Source organism: Melanotaenia boesemani, chromosome 15 (genome assembly GCF_017639745.1).
Source record: "Melanotaenia boesemani isolate fMelBoe1 chromosome 15, fMelBoe1.pri, whole genome shotgun sequence".
Lineage (NCBI taxonomy): Eukaryota > Metazoa > Chordata > Actinopteri > Atheriniformes > Melanotaeniidae > Melanotaenia > Melanotaenia boesemani.
In genome coordinates, this window is record NC_055696.1 from 31,220,376 (window position 1) to 31,232,665 (window position 12,290).

Sequence of the window (12,290 nt, forward strand, 5' to 3'; positions counted from 1 at the left end):
TATGGTGAGGTGTTTCAACAACCTGTCCATTCAACACACTACATTCTCCCTAAAAGATGTCAACAATATCTTTTTGAGTATAGATCTGGAAGTATTCCTCTTTCAGTCTGGTGTACTGCAGTCTGATCTTGGTTTTGCTGTGTGTGCTAGTGTGAGTGTTTCACTCTATTCAATTGATTTTTGGTCAAATGCCTTTATGTGGCTTCAGAGATTTTATTAAGACCTCAGAAAATTGTGTCAATTTGTAAAAGAAGGGAACAATATGTCTACTTTAACACACCATCTGCTACAAGAGGAAGCAAAGTGACTCTATGTTTTATTCAGATTTTGTTTGGAACAAAGTTTCAGGGTAAGTCATCATGTATGAGAAAGATAGCCATGATAAAACTGGAACTGTGAAAGTCAGCCTGACACCATGCAAGAATATATGTAGAAAAGCTCTTGTTTTGACACCACTGGACAAAAATTCTTCACTAATCCTTGAGCATATTGTAACTGAAGAGCTGAGTGAGGACAGGAAATTTCTGCAGCTCTTGTTGGATTTGTTTGCATCTTCCAGCATGTGATGTTCAAACATTTCTAAGACCTGATCATATCTGGCTTACCCGTGTCCATATAAACATACAAAATGGCACCAAATCAACCATGTGACACGTCTGTCTCCATATGTAAACTGTATTATCGTTGTTGTCATGGAGACAACTCACTAATCAGGCTTTTCATCACCAACACAAATTTTAATTTGTGCTTCAAAGTAAAAAAATTAAAAAAAAAGTTTAGGATGTTCCTATGCTCGAAGGTCTCACAGCCCCTCATGAAAGTGGCATTTAATGTGAAAAGGATGAAGCAGTGTTTGAGCTGTTTCAGCTCCGTGTTTGAGCTGAAACTGAGGAAGAGGAGGAGTGAAGGGGAAGAAAAGATGCTGTGTTGATTGAGTCTAAGAAGCTGTAAAAAAAGTCCCTCCGCCTCCAGTCCTGTTACTGCAGAATAGGAGGAGATCAGTTTAAGACAGCACTCATAGAAAAAAGTAGTCCCACATCAGCTGCTCATCTCACAGCAGCAGGTATTGTGTTCAGATACTCTCTGTTCATTAGAGTTCATTTGCATTTGGCAAGGTGAACATGAACACTCTCCTGTCTGTCCACCTGACAACCATCTTTTTCTAAGTCTCTTTCCTCTGCTCACCTCACCAATAGACAGTGAGTGTCCTATCCAATCAGGAGTCTTGGTTCAGATCACATGCCTGTGGAGGACATTCCTAGCCCAGCTGCCTTGCTCATGCAGGGTAAACCTTGAGCTCCAGCTTTTGGGAAATCGTGTGCCATCAAGCGGCCATTCTCGCCTCCGAGTCCTGATGGTCCTCCGCCCAGACCGCCTGCCACGACTACGCCTCCTCCCGCTGCCATCCCGCCAAGGCTGGTGCTCATCATGGCGGCATCAATAAGCTCCTGCAAGACGGGACAAAGAGAAACAGTGTGTTCAGATTAAAGGTGTAAACATTCATCAAGCCCTCCAGACCCAGTAGAGATATCTACTGAAATCTGTTCATTATGCAAGTCTATATATTAAAATCTTTTTGCCTAAAATTTTCTGACTTTCCTTGAAGTGACCTAAAATACACACACACACACACACACACAAAAAAAAATCAAATATATTTTCAAGTTATATGCTTTTGTATTGGGTCAACAAATTTTGTAGAGTGAGGCTGTTTCGGGTCAAATTTAACCCAAATCTATGGAGATAGATTTTAGATCTATCAGTGTGCCAGTATAAAGGCCCATTTATGTTCTACGCAAAAGACATACAGTTTTCTGTTTGATATGTATGTACCTCTTTATGTACGAAAAGGGGGCATAAATGAGCCTTAAGAATATGTGCAGACCAGCAGTTAAAGAAAGAAGCTATCCATCGGTTGACCCACAGTATACAGTGGGGCAAAAAAGTATTTGGCAGCCACCGATTATGCAAGTTATCCCACAAAAAAAGATGAGAGAGGTCTGTAATTTTTATCAAAGGTACACATCAGCTGTGAGAGACAGAATGTGAAGAAAATAAGAAATCACATTGTATGATTTTTTTAAAAAAATATTTTTAAATTCTTGTGTAAAAAAATATTTGGCACCTACAAACAAACAAGAATTCTGGCCCTCACAGACCTGTTGACAGTACTGGTATATCATAGTGAAGAAGGTCGGGTTGGACTGGGGATGTGTTCTGGCTGTGACGTCATTCCGAGAATAATTTGCAGGAGCAGAGTGTGTGTTCAATATTCATGGAAAAGAGTTGTGATCCTGTTTGATTTGAATGAATGCCATCTGATTTAAAGAGGTGTGGTCTATTGTAAAAGGATGGGAAGTTTTCGACGTATGGAATGTTGATGGAGTTGCAGAAACCTTTAAGCCAGATATGGAGCTGCTTACCACCCTCATACTTCCGTGTATCTTTTACGTTGTCATGGTTGTTAAGTCAGTTTGTCCACTTGTGGGCAATCCTGAGTTCAGAGTTAACTTCCATGTTTCAGACTCCGGTTGGCAGCAGTAATCCTTTGCTTAATTGCTATACTTTTTTTTTCCTTTTCCTTTTTTTTTATTGTTTGTATTTTTTTAATCTATTTATTTTTTTATTTTATCTTTTTATTTTATTTTGTATATATATATATATATATCTATATATATATATATATATATATATATATATATATATATATATTTATTTTAAATCAATATTGTTGATTATTGATGATTGTTGATGTGCAGCACTTTGGAGACTTGTCCTTGTTTTTAAAATGTGCTTTATAAGTAAAGTGAATTGGATTGAACTATAAAGTTGTTTGCAACCTCTTAACATGCTCTAAATACTCACATAGCCTTTTTTCGAAAGCTCCTACAGTTGTTCTCCTTATCTTTTTTTAAATTGTGTTCCTCTTCTTCTCTGGTTTGTTACTTTCGCTGGTCACATTTTAGCTATACTGCTCAACACTGCCATCTTGGTTTCCGGTGGTGTTGGAGCATTTGCTGTGTCAAGCAACAGATCTGCTAGGCTCAGAAAAAGGACCAAATTATACGGATAAATGACGCAAAAGACAGACAAAAGTTTCAGAATAAATGGGCCTTTAGGATGCTTAGTATGGTGGCGCTGAAGAATCTGTGGAGGGTCTTGCTGTTGGCACAAAAAGAAGTGAATCCCCTCAGAAAACCATCTTCTGCTGGACTTTGTTGTAAATATTATTTCACACGATGAAACCATGACAGTGTGTTTTATGGATCATGACAGGAACTGGTTAATGTTGTGCTGTCCCAAAGATGACCTCCCCTCTAGCATTCTGGTAACATCACTGCAGTATTCGATCAAATGTGTGGTGCAGGGCTGTTATCAGGGCCTGTGGACTTGCTTCCATTAATGATGTTACAAGCCCTCATCCATGTTTTGTCATTGTTAAAGAGGATGATGAAAGTGATAAACACCGGAAACAAGAAGTTACATCAATCTTTGGCAGTGGACTTGGGTTCTGTCCAAGCACAAAACAAAATGCTGTTCTTTTCTATAAATATGAAAGATTGTACATATTTGTGACATGTGCCATACATTTTCTCTTTGGAAGTTGTTTTGGACTTCAGGGCCTCTGTAGTTTTTGCAGCAGAGGATGACTGATGATTGATCAAGTACGACAGAAACATGCTGCCTGACTGAATCTGACAGACTTAATGTTTTGATTTTGGAAGTTTGGTTAAAACTTCAGAAACATGGCTGTTGTGAAGCGATAAAGGGTGTTATGTGTGTATAAAGGAGTAAAAACAGAGTCAAGCTGTCACCTCTTTGTAGAACTAATGATGTGGATCCAGAGTTAATATCCTGAATCAAGCCTCTAAGGCACCCGCATACCCTCGCTGTTTGCTGCCGAACATCCACAGTCATCATGCAGATTAGAAATCCCAGGTTCATTCATTTACTGAAGCGGTTCATATCTGAATACAACAAACTCAAAATCCCTCCTGCTTTCACCCCAACAGCAGGATGTTAAACAGCCCACAATCCACCTGGAAAGACTACAAACTTCCAGGATGTTGTCCCTGGTGTCTGTTTTCAGCCTCTGCGGTTCATTCCCACCTTTCATGACGGTTTAATTGTCAAAGCAGCTTCCCACACGCAGTGAAAGCACAGCCCAACAGCATCTGAACATCCCTGCTGCTGCTGGAACAAAAACATCCTTACTTTAAATAAGTAGCTTTTTTATGTTTTATCTGATTCTGATGACAGACGTGTTAAATGGAAATACAGTAGATAAGGTAAAAACAGAGCTTGTCCACTTAGAAGCTGTTTTTGATCTTTAGCCTGAACCTTTTTAGAGAAGCTTTCCATCATTTCTTTAAGTCGTTATCAGGAATACTTCTGCCGGACCCTTGAAGGACTTTCCAAAGCTCTTCTTTGAATGTTTCTTTTGTTCCGTTCTCTGTCCAGATGATCCCACACTGCTTCAATAATGCTGAGGTCTGGGTTCTGGGAAGGATCCATCCCTCTATCAGACCTGTTGAGGTCCAGGTTCTGGAAAGGATCCATCCCTCCACCAGACCTGTTGCCACTGATCTTCAGGCCTGTTCTTGTGTCATGTGACCTACCTCAGCCTTTTCTTCCTATTTTCCTGCTCATTTCTCATACTTGCTCTACAAAATACAGCAACAATTGTCAGTTTGTTTCTTCTTCAGTTTACACTGAACAAATTTGGCAACTCTATACGGTCTGGTTTCGCTAATGTGCTCCCTAATGGTAACTCTAATTAGAAGTATAGTACACAAGCAAGTACTTGAACAACTAGATAAGCCAATGTTATCAGTGCAGAAATACTTCAGTGGCTTCTACTGTAGCTGTCATTATTTCCAGTCTCGTTTATATAAGAGTTGGATTAAACTAACTAAAATAACAGCAATTTCCCTATATTTTCCACCATTTGAGGCTCATTTGAGACTCTTTTAATAATTTAATCCTCTGCTGGCACTTGAGTTTTTCTAAACTTTTTCTTAATGTTTGGGACTCTTGTTCATTGTAAAGTGAAGCCAAATCCTTGGAGAAATACAGGAGTAGATGGAGTATCGGTGCTGAGAAGAAAATGTGTGGTGTGTTTCTGTACTGATGATCGGCTCTGTGTGAGCTGCAGAAATCCTCCATGTGAACACCTCTGCAGTGTGAACCTGCTCTGCATGCTCTCCCATCTGCTCTGACTGATGAAATCCTCCACGCATTGTGTCACTGCTGTCTTCAGAGAGCACTTTAAGTCCTCCCTTTGTGCTCAGATGCACATGTGAAAAGAATAACAAAAGTCCAGCAGAGAGGAGAGTAACACACTGGGCTCTAATGACTTGTTTGTTCCTTCTGAGCAGCCCATCAAAGTCTTGGTATAAACTGACACAGTCTGTAATGAGCCGACCGCAATTTTATCACACACAATGACGAAGAGGAGCAGGAGACCAGAGTGGCAGACGAACAGAGTTCAGTTGAGGCACTTTGAAACAGCAGTCATGTTGGTGATGCTGCCTTGTGGTTGCATACACAAAACAACAGCAGCTGATGCACATGACGAAAAATAAAATGTACCCATGAACGTTTTGTGTATATCTGAATAATTACAATTCTGTATTTCTAAAATATATCCTGATCTTCTTCTCTGAGATACTAGGAGCATCTCAAATAGAGCTGTGAATCTTTGCTTGACTTGATTACGATTTTTTTGTTAACTATCTGAAAAAGGTGCATCTTCATGTCAGAGCATTTTTTTTTAACCAGTTCCAGTGTCTGAATGACCCCCCTCAGAACTTTATGTTGTATAACTTACTAATGAATCAGGCAACAAAGAAGACCAGGAATTACATGACATGGCTACTGGATTAGCTGTGGAGTAGAGTACATAAGGGTTTACAGAGTATAATCCTTAGTGTTTGGATAGAAATCAGCTGGAATTATTTAAGGTTCTTGAGGATTCACCAAAGCTTATTAGACTGAAACTCTCACCTCTGAACTTTTGGATGCAAAGTTGAAACGTCTTCAAGAACAAAACAGAAACCCCAAGACTGCTTAAAATCAGCCGTTTTCGCTCCTGACAAATCAGTAAGTAAGATTTTCTTCGTCCTTCTAGTTGGCTAGTGATGGTTTTGTGAAATATTACCTCCTAGTGAGGAGATGATGTAACTGTTTGATCTGCTTGAGTAACGTCCAGTTTGAGAAAAACCAAACAAATGTGTAATTTTTTTTCTGAATTCCCCTTCAAATCAAACCAACTCTATCCCGATGTGAATCCACTCTAACACACCTGGCTGCAATGAATTAACAGGCTTGCAAAGAATTTGATGAAGAGACCCATTAATCTGCATCTAAAACATGCAGGGAAGTGGTACTCCAGGACTGGAAACACTGGTCTATTGGTTATTGCCCTCTTGGTCCCTTTTTAGGGCCAGTAGTGACTATATTTGTACAATGGGGGGTCGGACCTCAGGACAACTTTAAACCCAATTAGACAAAAATACACATCTCTGAGGTCAGGTTTGTGATTATGGAAAAAATTTAATGGAGCCAGCTTCTAAAACAGTGTCAACCTTTCTGATCCTGTAAAATAGTCATCAGTGACTGGGCTCACCTTCATCCTCCTGGACTCGATCCGAGACTTGTAGCAGAACTCGACCAGTGCAACCAGCATGGCCAGGCCTAGCCCACCAATCAGAATGTAAAAGACCCCCGCCACATTGCTCAGACTGAGCGCGCTCGTCTTGTCCTGTCATCACAGAGAGGCGGAGTCAGTGACAACCAGTCATGGTGCTAATAGTCATGACATCACAATCAATTCTCCTGAGTGAACTAACTAAGCAGACGGTTGCATGTCCAAAGGCTGTAATACAGAGGCAGCATTTTCCATCATCATGTAATTGTTATTGGTGGATATTTAAAAAGTTAATTTTACCATTAATCACATTTCTTGTTTTGATATATTAACAAATTAATTAAAAAAAGTCTTCTTTTTCTTTCATTCTAAATACCTTATTATCCAAACCTGAACATCAGCTCTAAGGCTACTACTTTAAACTGGTTTGAGTCATGTTTATCTGTATGTTTCGAGTTTGTTTGTGTAATTGTGTCCTTTTGGCATACATGAATTAATCATCTGGATTCTAAACTGGCACCAGTTCTACTTTGTCCACTCATCTTTTTGTAAATATAAATGAGAAAGGACGACATAAAGTTCTGTTATTATGCTGATGACACCAAGATTTATATATCTACAAAACCTCAGGAAGCTAGTCAATTACAGTTTTGTCTTAAGCCTGGTACACGCATACAGATTATCAGGCTGTTTTTGTCCCGATTTTGCCCCTTCCCGACCAAGGACGGCAAACGCCCGATTATCGTGAGTCTTATGAGATTTTCCTGTATAATTATCATTTGGTCTGAGGGGTATTACGAGCAGATTTGTCCCGATAATTGGCTCTGAAACGGGTCGTCGCCGAGAATTGGAAATATTAAAAATGTTCAATATTTACGACCCAATATCTTCATCTGTGTGAGGAAAGCTGACAACTCAAGAATTTTGACTGTGTGGATGGTGACGTGGCACGGAATGTAGCCAATCAGAGAGCAAGCCGGCTGGGGAACAAGGAAGGGTATAAAGTCTGTGTTCACGGCATCACCAGTCTGTTATTTTTTTTAGTTCTGGCTTTTTCTGTTAATAATAGTCCCAAGATTACCATTATTCCCTCGTCCCATATATCCTCTTTCATGCTGAGTGTTGTGTTTTCTGGTTGTTACTATGGTTCTTCTTCTTTGATTTTGCTGGTTGGTGCTATGGTTCTTCTTCTACATTTTTGTTAGATCACTTTTGGTCACATGACATGTCCGGCTCGGAGGACTAGATTGTAGATCAGTTGTGGGAAAGGATGTTCTGTGATTAGATTATCAGAGCCACCACACACAGTACGATCAAAATTGTTAAATGCCTGATTTTTTTTATCTTTAATTGTGACGTCTCGACCAGATAAAAAATCTCAAAAGATTAAAAAAGTCCTTATGTGTGTACCGGGCCTTAGAGACGTAAACTCCTTGATGACCTGTCAATTTTAGCTTTTCAATTCAGGAAAAACAAAAATACTTTTGCCCCTAAAATTTCAAATTTACAGGCCAAGCATAAATACTTACTCTGGATGGAACTGTATAAGCTTCCAGTAACATTATAAGACAACCCAGGAATAGTTGATCACATTTTATTCTTTTAATTCTCACATTAAAAAGGGTTTCTAGAACAGCCTTTTCTTTTCCATTTGCACGATATTTAATTTGAAATAAGATGAATTATAAAAACTTCATAAAAATATAAAATGGAAATGTAATACTAACGTTATGAAAATATAATTATGTGAATCACTTTTGATAAATGTAATATTTATAATTATTCATATTAATAATTTCAAAATCAATAAATATGAGTGAATATTTACTTACTAAATTAGGCTCAGATAGAAGATCCAAGTGACCATAAATGGAGGACTTCTTATTCTCTACCTACTCTGATACTGGCTACAAATGAAATAAAATTTTATATAAATATTACAGAATAAATATTTTATTTTTGTAATGATATTATTTAAAACATTAATCAAGTTAATATTATAATGCATGTATTTTTTTTATACCACTTAAACCACTTCAGGGTCAAGAGGAAGAATGACTCCTATTCCAGCAATTAGCAGGCAGGAGGCAGGTACACCTTGTAGGTCGCCAGTCCATCGCAGGGCCAGCACACAGACAAACAACCGCTCACACTTATACTCACTGTTAGGGAGAATTTAGAGTGTCCAAACCAAACATGTCTTTGCATGGTGGGAGGAAGCTGGAATACCCAGAGAGAACCCATGCATGCACAGGGAGAGCATGCAAATTTTAAAATAAATAAAAATAATCAAACTTAATTAAATAACAGGAATTTCTAATTTCCTTCTGGGATAAATCCAGTATTTTTCATTTAATTTATTTTCATATAACTGCTAATGTTGTGACACTGAACAGATCGTTGTTGCATCAATCACACCTAAGCTAAACTGTTGTGATGACCCTCGAGTGATCTTGGGTTTGCTTGTGGTTCTCTGATTTTCCAGGGCCAGAATGGGAGGCAGACCTTTCCGTTTTCATTCTATTCTCTTGTTTCATTAATACTTGTTATATACTAATTTATATTCTACATGTTTTTAATCTCCTATATTCCTGTTTAGTTTAAACACAGTTTAAACGATTTGAAGGCCTATAAAGCACTTTATCTTATTGAGGGTAAAGTGGCCCTCATCATAACCTCAGATCAAAGCCTCTGACCATCCACATCTGGTATCTGTCACATGCAAATCCATGCAGGAAAAAGTGAAAATAAAATGAGGGAAACCAAAGAAAAAAAAGCCTTTCCTAAACATGCTTTATCTGATTATTTCACATTTCGGTTTGGCTGTTTCAAAGGTTCTCTAGAACAGCTGTATTCACAGTAAAAACTGCTTTTCTGTTGGTTTAAGAAGGGGATTTAATTGGTTGTTGAGATCTTGTTTTTATGACATCAGTGGTGTGTTCCTGTCACATGCAGGCAGTGACGTGTCGGTCATCCAATAGCATGCAGCCTGTTAAACAAAAAGCATCAGGAGGAGACATTGCTCATGGTGGCCAGAGGCCTGTCCTCAATGAGTGCTGTGAGCAGATTCCAGGCTTTCCTCTCCAAACTGTCATGTTCACCTCGGCTTCTGAGGACTCATACTTAAAAACTGCTTAAAATCAGACTGAAACACCTGAAGATGCTCCTGCTGAATGAATGTCTCATTTTTCGTACGGAAGAGCTGATGTACGACTTTAGAGACCTGATGATCTAAAAAACTCAGTTTATCTTTTTTGTAGTTTGGACATGCATTGGTTTAACTGGAATATTTTCTCTGGAAAATGTAAAAACTGTCTCTGCTTCCTCTGCAGCGTCACAAGCAGCAGAGACTTAAATCTGAAAGCTGAGAGCAGCATCTGTTTCTCACCTTAGTTGAGGAGCAGCAAACACCAATGGGACCGTACAGATCACAAGGGCAGGAAAATGTCACACATCATAATTTTACTGCAGGAAACAGAACACGGCTTCCTAACTTTGCACCAATCAGCTTCAAGCGGCATCCATGATTAAAACCCACTGTGGGCCAAGTGTGGGTCAGTTCTGGGTTTGGTGGATAATTAAATTTATAGAGCAGAAAGTCCGCGGATCATTTGAAATGCTCGTCAAAGTGACCTTCACCACATCCAACATAATGTTAGCTGCTGCAAACTGGAGAGTTTCGTTATACAATAGCTAATAATGATTTTAGGACAGAGTTACTGAGCACAATGTTATGGTAACAGCAGAGTTATAAATCAGATGTTATTTATTTGTTATTGTCTCTAAATTAACTCTGCTGAGAAGAAAAAAGTTCTAGTCATAATTTATTATTTAATGGTTTGAAATATAAATAGATTATGTGGCTTGAACAGAACTGTTTTCTTTCCTGAGAAAAGGATTGTTGTAAATCATCTTAAAGCTAAACAATCCAGATGGACTTATTTTTTTACCTTAGTGTCCTGCTTTGACAATGATTTCAAGTTTTTTTCCTCCGACTAGATATGCAGGATAGGTTTTTAGATTAATCAATTCAGTTTGATTTAGTTTAAATTTATTTCAGTTTAACTCAGTTCATGTCAATCCAGTTTAATTTATTGTAGTCCAGTTTATAATCAAATTTAAACAATTCCATAGTATGATCCACATTTATGGTGCAGGCTTTTAAAGGGGAGTAGATCAATTTAAAGACGGTTAATGGAGCAACAACTTGTGAATGGGATAAATCATGGTACGTTATACAGTATTTGTACTCAGAAGTTGGATTTGTGGATTTTTCAAATTCCCAGCTGAAAATCCAACAAGACTCACTAGCTCCGACTTTACCCATTAAAAATGGCCCCTGACAGCAGCTCCTGTTTTTTCTTTGAAGCCGGAGGCTCCAGGACAAAGTACTACCTGTCTACCCGGGGGCACATAACAGAAGCTAGGGAGAACCATGGTGAGCCCTCTTAGGGCTGGGATATACTTACTGTTAGCAACACATATGTATTATGGCTGCCACATATTCCGAGTGTTTGTTTGGAATGTATAGGCTGTGCCAAACGAACTCATGCCGCATGCACCAATTGCAATATTTTGATACTTGAACACTAGAAATAAATAAATGCAAGGTAAACACAGCAGTGGATAGTTTTGAAGAGCACCTCTCGGACCTTGTCCACTACTACCTGCATCTTTATGATTTTCTCTTCTATTACACAGTGACAAACACTCGTTCCTAACAGTCAGCAACCGACTGGGAAACTGGTGTTTACGGAAATGCCCCAGAAACACAATGTGACCAACAGATTTGCTTTTTCACTGTTTCAGAGTCCAAGTGCAGAGTACTGCCCCTAGTGGTGACCTCGAGTATAGAGTTTTAACTACATCCTGCATCAGTCGTGCTCCAGCAGTTTACACAGATAGTGCAGAATGTTCACGTTTGCATACACAACAAGTGTATCCCAGCTTTATTGTAGCAGCAGCTACCCCAGAATCCAAGCGCTTTTGATTCAGTAACTGGGGCGCACAGAGGCCAGCTGGAGGAGAGCAATCACCAATAACGGCCGGGTGGAGGTGAAAATGGCGGTTTGCAGAGGGAGAGTCTGCAGCACCTGCTGCTCCAGACTCAGTTTGAATACCAGTTTGTCTTATAATGTCATAAACTTCATCGCATTCATTTAGAGACAGAGGTAGTCGCATCCAGTACCGTTCCATAGCCCTCTCTGGTCACTCCAGCATTATTATTTGTTTAACAGCAGCTACTCTGCTAAAGGACAGCTGGAAGTCAAAGCTAGCAAGATGTTTTTCCTGGCTTTCTAAATTATCTACTCAAACTGAAAAGAAACATTCAAAAACATTTTTAATATGTAGTTTCCAGAAAGAATCCTCCCAAGTCATGGTAGAGTTCCTGTAGCCTTTTCATCTGTTAGAGAAATCCACATATGTACATATGTGTGTGTGTGTATATATATATATATATATATATATATATATATATATATATATATATACACAAATATGTAGTAGAGGAGATTTTTGGTTATTTTACTTTGTTTCTATATTATTTTGTTATGTTGGCCTCAAAAGATGGAAATAAATAAAACTTAAAGTTCTATAAGGTTGATGTGATTTTACACATTTTAGTTTGGTTATTTATTTT

The 12,290-nt window shown here is 38.6% G+C and overlaps 1 protein-coding gene across 1 annotated transcript in view; it reads right to left on the minus strand.

The window, feature by feature from the left end:
* Nucleotides 1–299: 299 nt before the first annotated feature.
* The window catches only part of LOC121654514 (glutamate receptor 1-like), a 157,111-nt gene continuing 145,120 nt past the window's right edge, over nt 300–12,290 (minus strand). Inside the window, exons 17-18 of the mRNA XM_042008688.1 lie at nt 6,629–6,763; nt 300–1,448 (exon numbers count right to left, since the gene is read on the minus strand). Of these exons, the coding sequence (XP_041864622.1) occupies nt 1,236–1,448; nt 6,629–6,763 (348 nt within the window). The 3' untranslated portion in view covers nt 300–1,235. The remainder of the gene's footprint in view (nt 1,449–6,628; nt 6,764–12,290) is intronic.